At 35.9% G+C, this 22,687-nt stretch overlaps 1 protein-coding gene across 6 annotated transcripts in view; it reads left to right on the top strand.

Annotated features, from left to right (window-relative positions):
* Positions 1-22,687, top strand: part of LOC127503533 (tyrosine-protein phosphatase non-receptor type 13-like) — an 83,541-nt gene that overhangs the window by 6,729 nt on the left and 54,125 nt on the right. For all 6 annotated transcript variants that reach the window (XM_051877476.1, XM_051877477.1, XM_051877474.1 and 3 more), the window contains exons 2-5: positions 12,118-12,237; positions 19,482-19,657; positions 20,378-20,443; positions 21,005-21,190. In XM_051877476.1, the coding sequence (XP_051733436.1) occupies positions 12,123-12,237; positions 19,482-19,657; positions 20,378-20,443; positions 21,005-21,190 (543 nt within the window). In that variant the 5' untranslated portion in view covers positions 12,118-12,122. The remainder of the gene's footprint in view (positions 1-12,117; positions 12,238-19,481; positions 19,658-20,377; positions 20,444-21,004; positions 21,191-22,687) is intronic.

Here is a 22,687-nt window from a genome sequence, read left to right as displayed (position 1 = left end):
GAGCTCTACTTTAGAGGCTTGATTAATCACACCATTGGGAGAAGAAAAAAGAAACCGCCCGGGGCTCACCCACACTGAACTGGGATCAGAGCCGCCCTGTGTGAATTACAAGCATTACCATTACATAATGGATCACAAAACTGACATTGAATCTGGGGGGGATCTAGCAAACATTGTAGAAATGGTGTTTGACATTAAAGTAAAATGGAAGTTGAGGAAATTAGGGCTGCACAATATATCGTTCCAGCATCGACATCGAGATGTGTGCAATGTGCATCCATTGCAGGATGTACGAACGTAGTTGATCCATGATCCGTACGGACCAGGATTGGAACGCATGTGATTCGCGTATTAATTGCAAAGTTAAACCATCATAGACTGATTTTGAAGTCCTGTCAGTTTAAACACTCAAGCGAGTTTAAAACATTCATTTTCCTCCACCAGCATCACATAGTGACCTGGCCACTGTTCTGGAAGAGGAATGGCTCCAAATCCCTCTGGCCACTCTGAAGGACTCGGACCTGTCATTCCTCTCAAGATGAATTGATGCTAAATTTGCCATGAAAGGAGGCTCTACACCATACTAACAAATTATTGTGGTCTAAAACCAGGTGTTTCAGTTTCATTGTCCAACGCTGTGTACAGACCACTCATAATTGTGCAATGATTTTGCTAGTGATTGTGAATATCACAAAGATTTTAAAGTGGTTTTCTTTTGGCTAAATACATTTTATTTAGGAATTTCATGACATCTCTGGTGGAGCTTGTCGAAGAAAGAAGAAGGGAAGAGGTGGAGTTGTTTGGCGTAATTCTGTTCCCCATAGCAACCTTGTTATTACTAGAAATGGGAGAAAGTGAAGTAGTAAGGGCCAGGGATGAGTGTAGAAATGATAGGCTTCCTGCGCAATGAACAATTATGATGAACTTGAACAAGCAACACAGTGGAATAGGAAAAGAGAAATGAAGATCAGGGGCGGGGTAAATCTTTCATCCAAGTAGTGACTCATCCAAGGTAAAAGGGTGTTCTGCCTCTACCTTGTAAAAGTGTGTGCTTTGTTTTTCATGCAGAAAATATGCACAGATTTATCATGGTACAGTAATCTGGTCCTTCCAGTCGCATGCGTTACTGCCCCATATACTGCAGACAGAAGCCTACTGTTCTGATCTGCCTTTAGCGAAGTGTGTTGTCAGGGATTATTGTGCAATACTTATTGGTGTGTGTGTATATATGTTTATATTGTTTATATATGTGTGTATATAATAATATATATATACAACCTTTAAAAATGAAGATTCCAAAAGAAAAGTTTATTAAGAATGAGAATCTAGAAGGATATTAAGATATCTTGAATACTTTTTACAGTTACAGGCATGAAAACTGTATATGTTCTATGCATTTGAGCTGATGGGGGAAAAAAAATTTGATACATTTCTAGTTTTAACATTATTTTTTCTTTAGATATTCTTCTTTAAAAGATAAAAAAGCATCAGCTGTATGCAAAGTGACCCACGTTTGGTTTTTGACCACTGAAAATGTGTACAATTTACTCATGGAGGCACATTAACATGTCCATATCTCTGGGATTGAACCATCGAGGGCCTTGAAAATGAAGATACCAAAAGGAAAGTTTGTTAAGAACCAGAATTTAAAAGGATATTAAGATATCTTTAATACTTCTTGAGTTACAGGCATGCAAACTTGAGACAAAAAAAAAAAAAAAAGCCATTTTTGAATTGTCACCGTTGGCATATATTAAAACAAAGATTGCGAAAGTCAACAGATTTTACTAATAGACCTACCAATCTCTGTGTAAAAATAAAATAATGATGCTGCCATCTTTCTAAAGTCATTTTAAACCCCTCTAATTTGGCTCCAAATCTCAGGTGAAAATGGTCATTTTGACCCCTCTCTACAAAACAGTGGATTATTCAGTAAATATACATCTGTGACATTTAATATTTTGGCTTTCATCACTATTTATGTTTGTTTTTCTACAGAAAAAATATTAACAAAATCAAAAATTTGAGCCGGGGACCTTGGACATAGAATGACCGTATACTTACACTATAAAATTATTACATTTTTTGCACATGCTCATTTGAACACCATCAATAATATTAACATGTTCTAGCCTGGTAATTGAATTTTTTGTGTGATTATATGGATAGTTGCTTTTTATTACTCACTTTTTGACATTGTTTTTTGTCCATGGCCTTATCAGAACTGACCTGCGACCCATTTTTGAGTCATGGCCCATCAGTTGAGATCTACTGTTTTAATGCTTACATTTGAAGAACTTAATTGAAGGAAGCATAGTTGCTTCTGTTTTATGTCATACAAGCTTTTTAGGTCTCAATGATCTGTATTTGGAAAATCTGTGTATGAGGCATTCCTGGCTCTCAAGTTTTCCTTATTTTTAACAGGGATCAAGTTAGAAAGAGGTAAGGGGATCCAGCAAAGGATTCTGGGAGTTTGGAGTGTTTTTTGCTTTTTTCGGTCAAAAGCATCTCCAAGAAAGATTTTCGGCTCAGCTTACTGGCATCAGGCTGTTTTTAGAATTACAGATGATTTAACTGGGTCCAACCACAGATTAATGTTATGAGAAACTTAAACATCCTCTCTATTGGGCTTTGGTGTTCTGTTGGAAACTGTTACCCCATGCTTTTTTTTCTTTTCTTTTATTTCTTTTTCTTTTTTTTTAAAAAATGGATTGCTTCTAGAGTTTTATTCTTGAATCTGCATACTGCCAAGTTCTGCAACTAAATGGAAAATACTGAAATTATGACTCCGGTCTTAGGCATTTATGGGAAAAACAGAGTGCTTGTATCATCTGGAAGATGACTTAAAACAAGCGCTGTTCGCCTATCTCATTAACCCTTTGTCTCTACACTAAATAAAATTGGTGTAGGATTTACTTTGAAACTATTTTCACTCAGAAATTTCCAGTAATGTTCACAAATGATTATAAGGAAATGGCAAGTAACACATTGAATTAAACATGACATTTTGAAGGTGAAGTACAAAGACTGAAATAGTATTTTCTTGTGAAAAGTACTCCAATAAGATGAGTGTGCAAGACCAGGACAGTTTGCTTTGGGTAAAGGGGTTTCACCCGCATATGGAGCGTGATGAAATATCACGTTTCAAAGATTAATCCCTTTAAAATCCTCATTACTGTGACCAGGAAAACCCTGACCACGCTCATTGTTTGTGTTTCCCCAGCTCTCTCGGCACTGAGGGAATAATCTTGGCCTGAATCTACTATCCATTGCACCTCTTCTTTCAGTACTGTCTAGTTTAAGGGCTTAAAGTTTCACATCTCAGCTCATTGCTGCTGTCCAGAGAAAATCTTGAATCTCCATAATTTAAAAGATCCACCTAGACCTTTATGGAAAATAAGCTGCAAAATTGGCTCATTGAGAAATTCACAACATTGAGCAACTTGGTATATAACTGTCCACATTTACATAGCAAGTCAAAATCAGTGTTCAGTAACATGTTGGGATGCAGGGTTATTATACTTAACTGAAACCATAAAAAAAAAAAAAACTCTTCTCTTCTCTTCTGATGTTTACTGGCGCGAGGGCGGGACAGCCTGTCACTCACACGAGATCGACCAGTAGCAAACCACAACCAACCAATCAATTCTACATGGACAAAATCAAGTCCCGCCCTACATTTTTTTTTCTTGTTTGAGAAGCCGATTCACTCAAATAAACGTCACAATAGGGAAGGAAAGACTATTGCAACTTCCGGTTCATGGTGACTTTAAACTTTTTTTATTTCAAACTTTTTATTTCAGCTAAACAACTAAAAGTAAAACTGATATATAAAGCTAAATTACTGAAACTTTTAACTAAAATTAAACAAAACAGAAAATATAAAAATACTAAATGTTAATAAAAACTATAATATTTATTCTGATACTAAAACAACACTGGTGGGATGTAATTAATCTCATATGTTATGCCTTTTTAATGTAATGTTTGTATATTTTTTCAGCAAGAAACTTTGACTAAAATTATTAAAGGACATCAGGGAAAACACATTTAAAAATGGCCTTTTTTTTATTTTTTATTTTTTTTATACAAAGCTTAATATTACAGAAGTAGTTTGAAGCGGTGTTATTTGTGTGTAAAAAAAAAAAAAAAAAAAAAAAAAAAATGCTGTAAAAACAGGCTTTTCTTCCTCCTCTTGAAACATTTTCCCCAGACGTGTAAGATTTCTCCTTGAAGTGATTACATACTGCATATCCCAAATTCCCCTGCAGTCCTATCCTGAGTTTCAGTGCTGCTTGATGCCTTTTAACATTTTTAGAAATAACTGCCATCATGGATAATGACTGGGAAAAGAAACTTTTCTGAAATTTGCATAATTAAATAAACAGCCGGCAGTGAGAGCTCACATTGTTAGGAAGGTGTAACATACTGTTTGCTACAGTATGTTCGGAATGGAATGCTAGCGTGCTTCATACTGCATGGTTTATATTGTATCCTGTCTGCAGTAACATATTGTTCACACATGACCAAGTTGCATGTGTAATTTGGCTCCCACAATAAGTACAGTTAAAATGCCTTTTTTCAGTGATGGACAGTAACAAAGTATATGGATCTACGATCTACTTAGGCTTTTGGTAAATGCTGCACTGAATGAATCATTCATGAATTGGACCGATCCAATTGCATCTGTTTTCGAGTTATGCTGAGGCATTTAGATTGAGGCCAATTTTTGGAGGATTTAAAACCAGAAATGTGAAGTGTATAATTTTATAAAACCTTTAAATTCATTCTTCTGTTAAAACCTGTATTATTAGAGCTTTAAAGCTGTTTAAATAATGATTTTTACAGTTTTAGTTGTTTATGGTAACAAATTTGTAAAATTGTAAATTTGGATAAATCTTTACATGGATATGGTTAGTCATTTTATTTAAGTGCCAAAGTTGTCAAAGTTGTCATAACTCCAAAAAATTGATGCAAACTGTTGCGTTAATTTGTTTTTGCTGAGCCAACACATTATTTTTTAGAGTTTTTTTATTTATATATATATATATATATATATATATAATTATATATCACACACATCTGTTGAGCGCATAAACACAATGGCCAATCAGAGGTATTTAAGAATCCGTTCAACAGCGCTCAAAACGCTGGAGGGAAATGCTGGTATCGTTACAAATTTTAGTATCGACTTTTGACAACACTAGGGCCCTGTTTCCACCTGGTATTAAGATGCGTTTTGGTCGATCGGATCACAAATGGACGAGGGAGACATTTACCCATTTTCATCTGGTATTTTAATCTGTCTCTTTTGTCCACTTTCAACCACTTCTGTCCTGATTTCTTCGAAGGGAGGGTCTATGGGTGGGTAAATGTAAGGTTTTTTTTCAGATCTTTCGATCTAATGAACAAAATAAGCTCGTGCAATTTACATATGAACGCATCTAAATATAATAGAAAAACATACGGAGAGCAGCAGTTTTCATTTCTGCCTTGACAGAAAGACCGGCCAAACGCTGTGAGTGCGTGTTAGAAATCAGGAATGGTGAAGAACATTGTGCTTGGTAACGTATTTCATCTTCAAACCAAACGGGACTCAGCCGACAAAGTTTAGATCCCGTCTGGCTAGCGCGCTCATACCTTACGCGTTAGATCCGTAGGCGGAGAGTAGGAGGTCTTTTGTGGCTGTTTGAACACATTCAACCACATGAGTGTTTCCACTATGAAAACAATCCGGTCGAATGCGCTTTCGACCACCTCTGGAAGTAGTTGAAAGTGGACAAGCTCAAAACGTTTTACACCCCGTTTACACCTGTATTTAGTGTTGCCACTTGTGATCCAATCGACCAAAACGTATCTTAATACCACGTGGAAACAGGGCCTAAATGCCTCACTGTAGTCTTTTGCTATTTTAAAAAAAAGCAAGGGACAAGTAGAAGTTCATTTTTGTGGTAATCCAAATTATGCCGGTTCTAAACCTAAATTATTATTTTTAAAGGGAAGTCAAATTCATTGCATTGTGAGATATAGTATTCCTTGTAGTAGGTCATGCAAGTATTCAATGCAAACTGAAAATTTGCATGCTGTGCAAACTACACAATACAGCTTTTAAAAAAATAGTTGGCAGTTTCCTATTCCAAATATTCACAATTTATGTGCTTGGCGGACACTTTTATCCAAAGTGACATTTTATCAGTTCATGCATTCCCTAGAATTGAACGTATGACCTTGGTGTTGCTCTACAGGAATGAATATCTGCCTTATACTTACACTGGTTCTGTCCTGTTCTCCTGTGGCTATACGTACTGGTGGGAATGACCAAGTGCTCCACAGCACCCTGAGAGACGGGGGAAAACATTCCACTCGGTGGCTATGTTGTAATAACAAAAGCCGAGGAAAACAATCTGCATACGACAGCCCCCCACACTAAAGGCTAATGAGGCATGCGGGAGGGGTCTGGATCATACTTTCCTCCCCTCATATCCCTCTTTCACAGAGTTTCACATCCCCAATTGCATTCCTGCATAAATATGTGCCTATCTGTAGTGCTTTCTATCTCTTATGTGGAATGACCTGCTCTCGTTGGGGCTTTGAGTATCTTAGATGGAATGTGATTGCCATGTCTTTATTTTAGTGCATTCTTGATGGGGTTTGGTCTCAGAAAATCAGATTTAGGGCTTTTTAACATAATCTCTGCTTGTAAATGCTGGAAGCTGCCACCATTAATAATACACACATAGGTATGTATGAATATATGCAAATCATCACAACTCTCTGAAGATTTTTAGCATGGTAATGGATAAGACAATGTTAATGTATTTAGTCTTAGCAGAATATATCTGCTACGCTGCTGCTGCTGTTGATTATTGCTGTTGTAGGTTATTACTGCTGCTGCAGAGTAAGTACATGAACCATGAACTTGCTACTGCCAATACATCCACCAATACACTGCTGTGAGCATGTAAGACATTGTTTCAACACAAATAGCATATCTAGAATTACCCATAGCAGATCAATACAGGTGGAGCTGGGGAAGGTGGAGGGTTTCAGAGGATTTCTAGTGCGCTACAAACTGCTATAGCGCATTTGCATGAATAAGATCATATATTGTAATTCTAGCCAAAGGATGACAGCGTTAACGCGTTAACGCATGCGATTAATTTTTTTTTTTTCCAGTTTAGAGCATTAAAAATATTAAAACAATTTTTTTTCTGTCATCCTTTGGCTAGAATTACAATATATGATCACGTTCTTATTCATACAAATGCTTTTAAACAATTTAAATGCGCCAAAAGAGAACGCGCTCTCTGTGAATGTCCTGTCACACACACGATGCACAGAAAGACGTGCACCATCGTGCGTATGGATGGTGCGCCAGAATCCAGTTCTCTGTCACTCTTGAACGAACAGTAACACGCACAATAATGCCAAAAATATCCGTTTTGTCGAGTATCCTCATAAGAGCAGCCTTGAATAGGTTAAATAATGTCTTAAAACGAAAGTAAAGAGCTGTGAGAAAGTGAGACGCGTGTGAGATCTGCGTCATGTATAGCAGCGGCAGCTCTTAAAGTGACAGCAACCACTAATGCCATCTGTCATTGAAGATAATGAAAGAACAAAGGTAACAGAAAATTAATCACTGCTCTTGACTAAAGAACTTTTGTAGCTTTAATAAATCTATATTTAATTTAGGCTATAAATTATGCAGTGCAGACTGTTTGGTAACTTTATTCAATTTCTGTATTTTTCCTATCTACAGGTAGGAAAGGCACAGGTAAATATGACGTTTATTATGGGTTATTGTGAGGATTGTTCTAAGTTCACTTAAATTAAAAGTTGTTATATTATTGAAGCCTAATAAATGCTAAAATGATATCGCTTTCAATTACACTGTAATATTGAATGGCTATAATTCATGTTTAAAATTGGGAGAAAAAATCAATTTCATCAACACATCAGTAGCATTAAACAAGTATTTAAAATATTATAAATATATAAATAAATATTAAAAACTTAAGTGTTTTGTGATTTAATCACAGAAAAAAATTGTGATTAATCAAGTTAATTTTTTTAATTGATTGACAGCACTATATATATGTGTGTGTATATATGTGTGTGTGTATATATATGTATATATATGTATATATATATATATATATATATATATATATACAGGTGCTGGTCATATAATTAGAATATCATCAAAAAGTTGATTTATTTCACTAATTCCATTCAAAAAGTGAAACTTGTATATTATATTCATTCATTACACACAGACTGATATATTTCAAATGTTTATTTCTTTTAATTTTGATGATTATAACGGACAACTAAGGAAAATCCCAAATTCAGTATCTCAGAAAATTAGAATATTGTGAAAAGGTTCAATATTGAAGACACCTGCTGCCACACTCTAATCAGCTAATTAACTCAAAACACCTGCAAAGTCCTTTAAATGGTCTCTCAGTCTAGTTCTGTAGGCTACACAATCATGGGGAAGACTGCTGACTTGACAGTTGTCCAAAAGACGACCATTGACACATTGCACAAGGAGGGCAAGACACAAAAGGTCATTGCAAAAGAGGCTGGCTGTTCACAGAGCTCTGTGTCCAAGCACATTAATAGAGAGGCGAAGGGAAGGAAAAGATGTGGTAGAAAAAAGTGTACAAGCAATAGGGATAACTGCACCCTGGAGAGGATTGTGAAACAAAACCCATTCAAAAATGTGGGGGAAATTCACAAAGAGTGGACTGCAGCTGGAGTCAGTGCTTCAAGAACCACTACGCACAGACATATGCAAGACATGGGTTTCAGCTGTCGCATTCCTTGTGTCAAGCCACTCTTGAACAACAGACAGCGTCAGAAGCGTCTCACCTGGGCTAAAGACAAAAAGGACTGGACTGCTGCTGAGTGGTCCAAAGTTATGTTCTCTGATGAAAGTAAATTTTGCATTTCCTTTGGAAATCAGGGTCCCAGAGTCTGGAGGAAGAGAGGAGAGGCACACAATCCACGTTGCTTGAGGTCCAGTGTAAAGTTTCCACAGTCAGTGATGGTTTGGGGTGCCGTGTCATCTGCTGGTGTTGGTCCACTGTGTTTTCTGAGGTCCAAGGTCAAAGCAGCCGTATACCAGGAAGTTTTAGAGCACTTCATGCTTCCTGCTGGTGACCAACTTTATGGAGATGCAGATTTCATTTTCCAACAGGACTTGGCACCTGCACACAGTGCCAAAGCTACCAGTACCTGGTTTAAGGACCATGGTATCCCTGTTCTTAATTGGCCAGCAAACTCGCCTGACCTTAACCCTTGTGAAGAGGAAGATGCAATATGCCAGACCCAACAATGCAGAAGAGCTGAAGGCCACTATCAGAGCAACCTGGGCTCTTATAACACCTGAGCAGTGCCACAGACTGATCGACTCCATGCCACGCCGCATTGCTGCAGTAATTCAGACAAAAGGAGCCCCAACTAAGTAATGAGTGCTGTACATGCTCATACTTTTCATGTTCATACTTTTCATTTGGCCAAGATTTCTAAAAATCCTTTCTTTGTATTGGTTTTAAGTAATATTCTAATTTTCTGAGATACTGAATTTGGGATTTTCCTTAGTTATCAGTTATAATCATCAAAATTAAAAGAAATAAACATTTGAAATATATCAGTCTGTGTGTAATGAATGAATATAATATACAGGTTTCACTTTTTGAATGGAATTAGTGAAATCAACTTTTTGGTGATATTCTAATTATATGACCAGCACCTGTATATAATATTATATTATATGAGAGAAGTTTTTTTAAATTGAAAGTTAAAGATAAAATTACAAAATTTTAACCAAATTGTAATGAAAGATTGCGAAGTTTACTTTTTTTTTTTTGATAAATCAGCTTTATTAAGCCTCATTTATTGCTTGTTTGTGTATATGTAAACATTATGTAAATAAATGTATGTTTAATTATAATAATAATAATAATAATAATAATAATAATAATTTTTACAAATATTTGAAAGCATATTTTCTCCCCATTGTTGTCTCAGGCTTTTTAAATTATTTGTATTTAACTACTTTTATTACTTACTTATTTATACAAAAATGAAAAATTCACAAAAAGTTGGTCTCCAAACATTGATGTTCCAAACATGTACACGCTGCCTGAAAAGTCTGACTCCACAGTTCAATTGAAATGTGACACATTACTATTTAGGTAGCCCCGTGTAATGCCCGCTCAAAAGTAATCCCTTAAACCCTGAGCTTCCTCTGTCTCTCTTGCCTCACAGCATGCTGGGATTTCCAGGGGTTTATGGCTCTTTGTAACTACAGCTGTGGCAGCAGTGCAGAGGTTTGGACATAATAAAGAACAGTTTAACTGCAAGTGTAACTGACCCCACCCTGACAATTAGACCTGATGGGACACAAACAGATTTTTTTTTTTTTTTTTTGGTTTTGTTTTGTTGTGGCATTATGACGATTGATGGACCAGCTGTACAATTTCAGTAGCGTTTTCTTCTTTTAGAATCGTATTTAAAATGAAATGAATCACAGATTTCTCCTTACCTACAGTAATTCCTGGTAGGCTTTGTGGTATTCTATAGAGATCTCACTTTAGCTTCAGCAAACATATGATTCAGCCTCCTGGGGTCAACAGCATGACTTCTGAAATCATGCTTCAGGAAAGATAATGAATGAACTGCTCTTTCTAGGAAGAGCACATGCGCCCAAGCACGATACCTTGTTAATTATTTTTCTACATCTATCTATTTCTGTTCTTAATGCCGAAGGATATAATTTCTGCACCACTAATGGCACCAAATGAAATAGCAATGATAATCATAAATGTTTTAGAAGGTATCTTCCACCCACTCTGTATTCTATTGGTCTGCTGATGGATGTAACCATGGCCTTGTGGGCGGGGCAAATAATATATATTCATAGCCTACTTTTAATGTTCCATACAAATCCTAATGGTTAAAATCAAGCTTTGCCCTACATTATTGCCCGAGGAATTGCTACACTCGGAAATATGGTACATTTTATGGTACAAGTTAAATGTGCGGCTGTTTCTTTAAGTCAGCATGAAATCAAAATGAACCCCATTTAGGCCTACTTAAAGTCCCCCTGTAGTCAATAATATCCGTTAAAACTCGTCTTTGATCACCAAAATGACATATTTGAATGTTTTTTCCTGTGAAAAAAATGCCTTCATGCCTTAAAATAGCTTGAATGTAACTCTACACACTTGCTTCATTTAGTATATTCAGATCTATGAATATGCTAATCAGCCCCACCTCCACTCACTCGCACAAGCTCAGAGATCCCACTCGGTCAACTTACTGAGGTAAACGCTGCACAATGGTATCGCTTTTTACAACATCAGAGAGATATAACGGTATTTATTATGATTAGCCTTTTGCTTGACTGCGTTATCAAACAGCTAATAATGTGTTGCTAATGTTCATAGTTAATGATATGCTAAAGCCTGCCCGCACGTTGACATGATTGGTTACAAGTTAGTTTGTGGTGTAAGAAACACCAGCGATTTCAAACTGCATTTTTGAAACTGTCTTTAGATCACTGCAGTTTTAAAGAGACAATACTCAATGGTGTTGACTTATGAATTTTCACATGGTTTAAAAACACCACATAGACATATAAACAACATTAAAAACTTGATTTTCACCACAAGGGGACTTAACATATTTTGTGTCTTCTAGTGTGATAAATTGGGCACAATGAATCATTTTTTTATCTTATTGTGCCTGATTTATCGGTTCACGTTATACCTAAGAAAAAAATGTACCTTTGTAATCTGTCATTACTTGCTTCTCCTCTAAATGACTGTGTGTGTGTGTGTGTGTGTGTGTGAGTATGTGTTGGCCGACATCACTTGGTTAACAATAGCCAAACAGCTATTTACTATAGAAATTGTTTTAGGCTACTGTTGTAGGTGATGCAGCCTATTTACAGTTTTGCCAAAAGTTAGCAATAATAGCAAATACCTGATATATATTTGAAAAAGAATTTAAAATCCTCAGAGAGCACTTGTAAATGTCCTGGATGTATTATGTACAATGTTGATGATGATTGTAAGAATGATATTGATGTGTTTTGTCATCCCACAGGCAGCATGCATGTGTCTCTGGCTGAGGCGCTGCAGGTGAGAGGAGGGCCCCTGCAGGAGGAGGAGGTCTGGGCCGTGCTGAACCAGAGTGCAGAGAGCCTGCATGAACTCCTCCGCAGAGGTAAACCGCTGTCCTGGCTCGGACCGCAGTGATAACTCCCACGTCTCCCATGGGTACCCAGCCATGTTGGCTCAGAACTTGAGGCCTTGGGATGGCCGGGACAATCAGAGACCTTGGATTGCAGTCTGATGTCTTTGGAGCGCATAAGAACATTTGTTGATAAAACATGTCCAAAGTATTCAGCGATCTGTTCAAAATACGCATGGTTTTTCCAAATGATACCAACTATCTGGCTTCCTTTGGTGCAAGCCATAAGGTTACATAAATGTGGTGTAAATGCCAGTCATACAAAATTGAAGGAATATGAAACTAAAAAGGAATCTGTTCCAAAACCTACTGAGCTGCCTACATAGACAACATTTTAAGTCATCATAGTCATGCTCATGATGTGATTTTTTTTTTTTTTTTTTTTTTCCCCATTTGGCCAAATTTTGACAAATTGAAAGAAATGTTGGTTATAAATATACTTGATATAAGTACACTAATGTACACTGCCTGGCAAAAAACCAAAAAAACAAACAAACAAACAAAAAAAAACCGCTGTTTGGATTTAGGCAAATACTTAAAGGGATAGTTCACCCAAAAATGAAAAATATACCATGACTGACTCACCCTCAAGCCATCCTAGCTGTATATGACTCTTCTTTCAGACAAACACAATCGGAGATATATTTAAAAATATCCTGGCTCTTCCACGCTTTATAATGATATTGAACGGTGGAATGTTTTGAAGCCCAAAATAAATGCTTCTGTCCATCATAAATATAATCCATGCGGCTCCAGGGGGTTAATAAAGGCCTTCTGAAGCGAAGCGATGTGTTTTTGTAAGAAAAATATCCATATTTAAAACTTTATGAAGTAAAATAACTAGCTTCTGCCAGACGACCGTACGTATACTGCGTAAGTCAACTTACGCCAAAAGAGTAACCCCTGATGCGATATATGAAGCAGTATCGTAAGCTTAGACGCCTCTCTCGGTTTAAACAAATAGGGCTGGGCAACAAACTCAAGCTCCTCTTCTTTTATATCGAAATCGTCTGACATTTCTCTTTAAAATTTCTTCTTTTAGACTTCTAATTCGTGACCGGTGTTTTGTTTTGCTCTATCCTCTGCGCTTCCATGTTCATCATTACGTCATGCGTCAGGTCAGAGGTCACTCTTCCACCGCAAATCAATGCGTATGGCCGTCTGCCGGAAGCTAGTTACTATAGTTAATAAAGTTTTAAATATGGATATTTTTTCGTACAAAAACACATCGCTTCACTTCAGAAGACCTTTATTAACCTCCTGCAGTCGTATGGATTATTTTTATGATGGATGGATACATTTTTTTATCTCTGATTGTTCATCTGAAAGAAGATAGTCATATACACCTAGGATGGCTTGAGGATGAGTAAATCATGGGATAATTTTCCATTTTTGGGTGAAAAAGACTTTAAGAGTCTATGACTGGATCATTATTGCAGTGATTATGTTTCTAGCATTTTATATGTTTGGGAACAGTTCTTTTAATTATATCTATTGATACACCTCTTGATGGAAGTAACATCACAACATTTATTTCCATCAAGAGGTGCATCAATTTTTGGTCAAGATCTTGATTTGACAATGCAAGAGGTGAGCACTCTGTAAAGTCTACTCCAGCACATCCCCTAGATTCTATCTATATTTATTGTTTATATATTAAGTATGTTTGTTTATGACCTCTTCAGAACCTGGTAGCCTCTGTTGCCAAGTAACATGCAGAGAATGCTGCTTTATTTTGAATATGCTGAAAAATCTGACCTTGTGTGCTCCAAACCACTAGTGCGGTGCCATTCAGAGTGTTTTTCTTAATAGTTCATGGAATTTTTGAAGATTTACATTCCATTTTCTCCATTATTTCAATGATAGACAGAGAACGTATCCTTGTCTCTGCTTTTTAGTTCCTTTTTTGTCACTAATTCTTTTCATTCTCTTTCTGTCTGAATTTTTCCTTGTTCACCTGGTTTCTCTGGTTTGGTCAGCATGTAGTAATTCTTTCCTCATGATCGTAAACCTTCTAGTTTGTTAAATGTACAGAATGTCCCAGTTTGACATTTCAGAAGGAGACCATTATCGATTCAATAGTAGAATTTCATGTACTAACCTTGTGTTTGTGTGTGACAAATGTTAAAATTGGCATGGTAGTCCAAATTTCCACCAAAATACCATAGTTTGTATGATATGGTATAACTTAAATTATACTATTATGTAGCTAAAAATCATATGCAGTCTGCATAAGCAAGAATTATAGCACTCAGAACACCTTAGCAACCACATTCAAATTTGTTAAAAAACAATATAAACACTTTAGCAACTACATAGGCAAGTACCATTTTTCTTAGAAAATCTAGTTATTTGCAGTCAAATCTCTTGTTGTAATTGTTAAAAATCTGTCATTCTTTTGGATGACTTTTGCTAATATAAGTTTTGAATAGCTTTATTGTAGCAGTAACCACAGTAGCCTTGGTATTTTGGTGGAAACTATGGTTATCATGATGAGCTTTTGCAAGAGGAGCTGGCAGGGATTGTTTGAAACAGAAAAACAAGAAACTGAGGTCATGTCTAGTATCACTTTAAGTGAATGCCCTGTGACAACTCAAGAAAAACTGTTTTCCCTCAGACCACAGGTATGCCACACAGCCCATGCTGTTACCTCAAAAAAATATCTTTAAACGTGAAAAATATTTCACCGTCCACATTTGCTGTATTGTCCTTTCCTTGTAAACAATTCAAAGCCATTACAAGCCTCAGCTGTGATGTTATCAGTGCGTTCAACACGATTCTTTTGTAAAATGGTTATTATTTCCATATGTGCATGTTTAACGTCCTCAGCTAATTGTTTAAGAGTGATTAGAATAAATCTCTGGCCTCCTTAAAAGCTGTCAGCGTAGGCCCTAGCAAAAATAGCACCTATCAGTCTGATTCAAAGAATTGTGCCTGTGCAGAAGCTATTTATCTTAATTTTCTGTCTCTGGAGTGAAGGGCGAAACTTTGGTGAAATTTGTGAGAAGGCTTACTCAGCCTTATGTCCGTCCGCTGTCTCTCAGAATGACTGTGTGGGCTAGTGTTGTGTGTCAACGCTGTGAACAAAAGCCTCTTTATTGTCCCCCGCACCCTGGTTTCCTAAAGAGCAGTTTGGTGGGCAGTTTGTGGTGATTGAGATGATGCCAGCTCCTCTCGACCGATATCTGCTGCCATTCCTGCACAGATCTTGAGACTCTCGACAAGTCTTTCTCACAGTCAGGGGACAATTCTCATTCTGTCGTCATTCCAGACAGTCGTTGCCCCCTTTATTCAGCAGACCTGGCCATTAGCCAGTAGGGTTTGGAATGTAATTAAGCCCTTGTCTTCAGGGTCGAGGAGGACGATGATGATAAAGATGATGTAGCCGCTTCGGCATGTGTTCGCAGGGAGAAGTAGGACTCTCCTCGTCTCACAGTAGCTTGTTATCTGGCCTTGAGTTGCTCTGGGGTGAAAACTTGCTGGCAAAGGTCCCTCTTGACAGAGTTTGCAGAAATTCTGGGCCCTGGACGAGAGTCATGGGACATGACTTGAACAAGTCAGCAAGTTTGCTTTGTATAACATGCTGTTTTAGTTCGAAGGCAATGCTTTAAATATATATAATATATATATATATATATATATATATATATATATATATATATATATATATATATATATATATATATATATATATATATATATATTAGGGCTGTCAATAGATTAATTTTTTTAATTGTGCACCCTTAATCGCGATTAATCGCACACCATTTATCTTGTTTAACACATCCATTTTGCTATCATCGCCTATATCCAGCAAAGTAAACCATCAGATTGAAGTGTGATTTTCACAAAACTGTATTTTTCAGCTTTTTTCAAGGTAAATTTTAGATGTCTTTCTAAAAAAGGACACTTTTTAGACTCCAAAAGGACGCCAAATAACCAAATGATATGATTTCATATATTTCATACATTTATGTAGGCTACACTAAAGCACCCATAAAAAAAATCACAGCAAAAAAAGTTTCAGAATTCAGTGTATAGTATGTGCAACAGCAAAGAGTTTGTTTACATTTTAGACAAGTCAAGTTGCGATATTGAACAGGACCACATGGAGATGCCAAAAAAACCTAAACCAACCACCTTGACCTGCATATATACTATAGTACACATACACAGGACAAATCCAAACATTATCCTGAATGTGTGTGAAAACGTGAATGTACTGAAATGTGTCTGTGCATAAATACAATGTGCGATCAGTGCGTCGAGAGCGCTCATACATGATTTGTTTGCCTAATGGACTCACGCGTGCTTCTGTACATCATTGCAATCGTCTTTACTTTGATTGCAGTCCTCATTCATCAAAACTTTCATAGCAAGAAGCTGGTTTACTTTATCCAGCCGAGAAACATAGTTTTCATATTATCTGGCCATACAGTGGTGGGATGTTTCGATGTTCCGTTCAGACAGGAACAGCGCGATGCGGGAGGGCTCACGCTCTTCAGATACAATGGCACAATATGACAGAGAGTTTGTGTTTTAAAGCGAAACAGACACTGGAATGAATAATTCTCTCTGCCATCTCTGATATAATCAGCATGGACTTTAAGATCATCTAACTGCGTGACGTAAATTACGTTATGATGCAATGTCACATGCTTCTGTAATTTCTTTGCGTTAAATGCGTCAAATTATTTTAACGTGTTAAGGATTTTGAATTAATCGCATGTGTTAAAATATATATATATATATATATATATATATATATAATTCATATTTGTGCGTGTATGTAAAATCATCGCCTTCAGATTAAAAATATATTATACACACACACGCATATGAGTGTATGTTTGTGTGTGTATATATTACTGTTTTATTTCACAAAAATGCATGATGTAATGTCAGAATTGCCTGTTATAAAGTCAGAATTGTGACATAGGCTAAAGTTGCAGTTCTGACTTTTTTTCTCTCAATTGCGAGAGAAAAGTCAGAATTGCGATATATAAACTCGCAATTGTGTCTTATAAAGTCAGAATTGCGAAAAAACATCAGCCTTTTTTTTTTTACCTCACGTTTGGACATGACGCGCAACTGCGAGTTTATATCTCTCAATTCTGACTTTATATCACGCAATTCTGACTTTGTCACGCAATTCTGACTTTAAAACTCACAAACTCGCACTTCTGAGGAAAAAAAATCAGAATTGTGAGATAAAAAGTCACAATTACCTTTTTATTTATTTATTTATTTTTTTTATTTCATGGCGGAAACAAGCTTCTAAAAAATATTTTTATTTTTTATTTATTTATTTTTTTTGTAATTTTTCACCTGTATTAAAATGTCTTTAAATGTGTAGGTATACTGCTTTAAACAAAACAAAAAAAAATATTTTTGAAGGTTATTTAGCATGATATAAATAATGCAAAAGTTTCCACCACTTCCTGCGTTTTAAAATGGATATTTAGGTCATTGGGTTGGCTGTCCTTGCGCAGTAATCTTGATCTAAAATAAACAGATGCTAGCTAAATAAACAAACACCCAAGTCAGTAGAGGGCACGTTTGATACCATATTTTCACTTTATCTTGTGTGATATTAAGACTTTGCTTTTTATTTATGGTATATACTGTATATAAAATCTATATTCTCTTTCTTAGGAGAATTTGTGATGCTATTTTTGACTTCAGTGGGCTTGTGAACTGCAGTAGATTTTCTGTCCTATCGGGCTGGTCTCCGATAGGACAGATAAAACCTTATCAGATAGGCCTGTTCTGGGATATTTCCAACTGTGCGTCAGCTTCCTTCCCATTAACAACTTGATTACTCTGAGCTTTAGTATTCCAACATTTCCAGCTTTTGAGAATTTATTACGGTGCATTCCAAAGAGAGGTATGTTACCTGTGTAAGTCTACTAGGAAATTATTTTAACAAAGATGGTGGAATATCTGTGCTGGAGGCAAAACGAGAGAGTGCACTGCTAGATTTTCACAATGAGGTCCAACTGTGGTCAGACAGTTTCCACAGGAAGCATGTGTTTACTTTGGGAATTCCAGTGCTTTATAGCATCGCTGCTTGAATTTAATTTTTTATTTATTTTTTGTTCTCTTGAATACATTCTGACATTATTAAAATGTCTCTGTTAATGTATTTTGTTAATATGTTTATTTGTACAAACCCCTTACTCTAAGTACAGTGTTAGGAGTATAACTTGTTTGAGCTACTGACATGAATGTTACGAATGTCAGAATAAAACTCATAGACTTTCACTACTATTTTTTTTTTTGGAAAGAAATCTCTTATGCTCACCAAGGCTGCATTTATTTGATCAAAAATACAATAAAAACAGTAATATTGTGAAATATTATTACAATTTAAAAGAACTGTTTTCTATTTGAATATATTTTAAAATGTAATTTATTCCTGTGATGCAAAGCTAACTTTTCAGCATCATTACCTTGGTCAAGCACCACTCACATTTGCTTTAGAAAATATAAGAATGAAAATTTTCAGTTGTAGCATTTTGAGATATCGCTCTTGTTTTCTGGTATACGTGACATAAAATAATACAAAAGTTTCTCAAAAGCAGTTCCACATTTCCACTGAATCTTAATCTGTAATGGATGAATTATTTCTGTACAGCTGTTCCATTCAAACCGCACGACCATATTCTGAACTGCAAAGGCTCCATTGTTTTGTGCCTGCAGCACAAAAGAAGAGGGAAAAAAACATCAAAAAGAAAAATGAACTGTCATACAGAACCATCTTTTTGAGAGAGATCCCAGTGGCCTTGTATTTCAAGGAATTGCACTCATTCACAGAATAATGTAACCCTTTATTACATTACTTTGTCTGGATGAAAAGAATAAGCTTTCTATCACCAAATCTCCAAAGTTCCTGAAACGTGTGCAGTCAGATCGTGCTGTGTACTCGTGTCGAGGAAGTGTTCTTAGGCCAAGGTCATAATCTCCCTTAACTTGTAACTTTCCCACGCTTAAGCAACACAACTTTTAGTGTCTTAGAAATTCCTCATATGCAATGCCATTTGTCACTTTACAAAATCCAAACATAGCCAATGTTGGAAACTTGGGTGTTTCCATTATGTCAAAGGAAAATTAATTATTTAATCAATTAATTACTTTATAGGTCATTCAAGAAATCTATCTATCTGTCTATCATTCTGTCTGTCGTGGTAATAATCTGCATGTTTGGTTTACCGCAGGTTCAACAGATCCATCTGCGTTGGGTTTCATCATCTCTCCATGGTCGCTGCTGCTCATGCCTTCCGGAAACATCTCTTTCACAGATGAGAATGTGACACAGAAGGACCTGCGGGCTTTCACTCCTCCGGAGGTGCTGGACGGCCTCAACCTCTCCTCGCTTTCTGATATGGAGAAGGTATGACTTTTGTTGGGCTTGTTGTTTAAAAATCTCTTGTTTCTCATGTATGGCTTCTGGTATCAATTTACATTTGTTAGGAAATAGTGAATTATTTTTAATTATAAAAAATAAAATAAAAAGATTTTTTTTTTTTTTCATTAGAGTGGTTCTTCAGAACTGTTTTTCAGATGTTTTTTATTTCGTTTATGAATGCTGGCATGTGAATATGAGAGAAAAGGGAAAGTTGAAACAAGTTTGTTTTTCATTCTTGCCAAAATCTATGATGAAACCATTTCTTTTACATTTTACATTTTATCTTTTAAAACATTTTGACAGTACACACGACATTCTTAGAGAGAGACCGATACACCACTGCAGAGTCATGGCATGATTATTTGCAGAGAAGTTAAACGATCTTTTGCATTCTTTGGCAGACTTTTGGATATTCTGTTCCCAAAAGCTATTCTTTAGGAAGACCAGACAGAAGAACTAGACGGGGAAGAAACACAAAGCTATGCAGATGTGCTATATATAAGTTTGATGCTGATTAAGGCCTGAAAAATCGTCTGGGTTAGCAAATGCTTTTGGCAACACAAGCTCGTTTGCACTTGCCTTTGCTTGCTGAAATGTGTCAAAATGAGGCTGTCTGTTGTTTCACTGTGGACTAAAACATAAAATGGAATCAATATAAAATGCTCCATTGTCACATGCCATTTCTGTTCCCTTTTAAACTTGTAGATGCACATGTATTCACTTGGCATGACGTTGTTTTGGGGTGCAGACTATGAGATTCCTCAGAGCCAGGTGAGTCTTCCAAGGCATTTTAATGTTTATAATTCTTAAATGTACTTTTACTTCTTTTAAAATAGAAAATCAGTGATTTAGAATCGCTAGAATCAAATTAATTTGGATGTATTAACCCAATATTTATTTGTACTATGTAATTTATAGTGATTTGTACAGTATCATGTTGTTAGCTTAGCAACATGCTAACATCTTTTAAAAATTGAGTCTCCGCCGTTTCATACTGCTGTACATAGAAACATCATGTTAAATTATGTAACTAAATTCAATACAAAAAGGAGTGATTTAGAGTGGTTAAAATCATATTAAATTGTATTAACCTAATATTTGTTTGTACTATGTATGTTATAGTTCTTTGTTGAGCATCATGTTGTTAGATTAGCAACATGCTAATGTCAATTGGGAATCAATGGAGAATTGAGTCTCCACTTTTTCATTCTGCTGTACCATAGGAACATCAAGTTAAATTATGGAAATAAATTCAATCATTCCAGACAGATCATAGATTCTAGATGATTCAGCAACTGTATCTTTTCATTGACCTCTTCATGTGTGTTTTAGCCAATGAAACTGGGAGAACACCTGAACAGAGTCTTGCTCAACATGTGTGATGATTCCACACTCACCCGACTGTCTGTACGGTCGGTTCTGGACACCTGCAGCGCTCACATCCGTAACTCCAGCTGTGACCCTTCATTTTCTTATGTCAGGAGGCTGGTGAGACTTGTTCTTGGCAGTCTCTCTCAGGTACGTGCCTATGTATTTTTTTTTTTTTTTTTTAACATACATGTTTTTGTTAATGTTTTTGGTTAGTTTCAAGTTAAATAGGACAGAAGTAATGACTTGCAGTTCAGCAAATACATAAAGAGCCACTCTGACTCATTCATTGAATATATGTCATTAGAATGACGTTTTTTTACCAAATCATTGAATGACTCGTTAGAGTCATTTACTTGTGAATCGGACTACAGTAGTCGAGTTATTGTTTTCTGTTGCAAAGACAACTTTCTATTAGCGACACAGTATTATAAGTTTTAATGTTGATTATTAAAAATACATTTATATAGAATAAAACGTTTTTGTTTGTTTGTTTGTTTTTTTTAAAAGTTGCTTTAATTTAACTCAGACTCTTGATTCCCATCTCCATTTTTTTTGTTAGTTGATCACATCCAAGCAATAATGATTCAGCACTAACACTGTGTGTGAACATACTGTTCCTATTAACTGAATTGCAAGTCCAGCCCTATAAAACAGTTTTCAATTATAAAGGTAGTTAACAGTGTTTCCTGTGCTTTTCTCATGTTTGATGTCACATCCTGTTTCTCAGCTGCACACTCCCAGTAGTTTAATTGCACAGCGATACAGAAACAGTGTATTGCCAGGAACAGATATGTTTATGGTCTTACTTTCTGCACTGTGTACCTTTTTCCACACTGGGGAGGTAAATATGAAGTGGTCCAGTAGGGATGCCATTTTCTAATTTCTGTTGATGAATCCTGTGAGTGGATGCCTGGGTTTTTACCCCTGTGAGCATCCTTCTCAATATAGTTTTTCTCTATCTTCATGTCTTCCATCATGTGTGTTTGTTCTTCCTCCAGAAACACAGATTTAGAGTTAAAAAATTGACAGTTTTATTTAAAAGATGATTTGACTTGGTTTAGCAACCTTGATCAAGCTTTCTTTAAGCCCTCTAAGGCCCTATGAAATCCATTTTCTCCCCAAAATTCCATTTTATTTTTCCCAAATTCTGTAAATTTCATTTTATTTCCCCTCCGTCTTGTTTAAAAAAAAACAAAACAAACAAACAAACAAAAAAAAACCACATCAAACAAATCAATAACAGTTTATTAAACATTTAGCAATATCATTAATTGATATAAAATTTATATTTTTGTCGCTTAAATGGTTAGGGTGGCTTGAGGGAAAAAAAAATTTATTGTGCACATTAAAGTACACAACTGTTCAAAAGTTTGGGGTCGGAAAGAATTTTTATTGTTTTTGAAAGAAGTCTATTATGCTTGCCAAGGCTGCATCTATCTTTAAAAACAGTAATATTTTGTGAAATATTAGTACAATTACAAACTGTTTTCTATTTTAATGTTTAAAATGTCATTTATTCCTGTGATGCAGCTATTACTCCAGTCTTCAGTGTCACATGATCCTTCAGAAATCATTCTAATATTCTGATTTGCTGCTCATGAAACATTTCTTATTATTATCAATGTTGAAAACAGTAGTGCTGCT

The sequence above is a fragment of the Ctenopharyngodon idella genome, chromosome 21 (assembly GCF_019924925.1).
Source record: "Ctenopharyngodon idella isolate HZGC_01 chromosome 21, HZGC01, whole genome shotgun sequence".
Classification (NCBI taxonomy): domain Eukaryota; kingdom Metazoa; phylum Chordata; class Actinopteri; order Cypriniformes; family Xenocyprididae; genus Ctenopharyngodon; species Ctenopharyngodon idella.
This window is presented reverse-complemented; position numbering and strand designations above follow the sequence as displayed.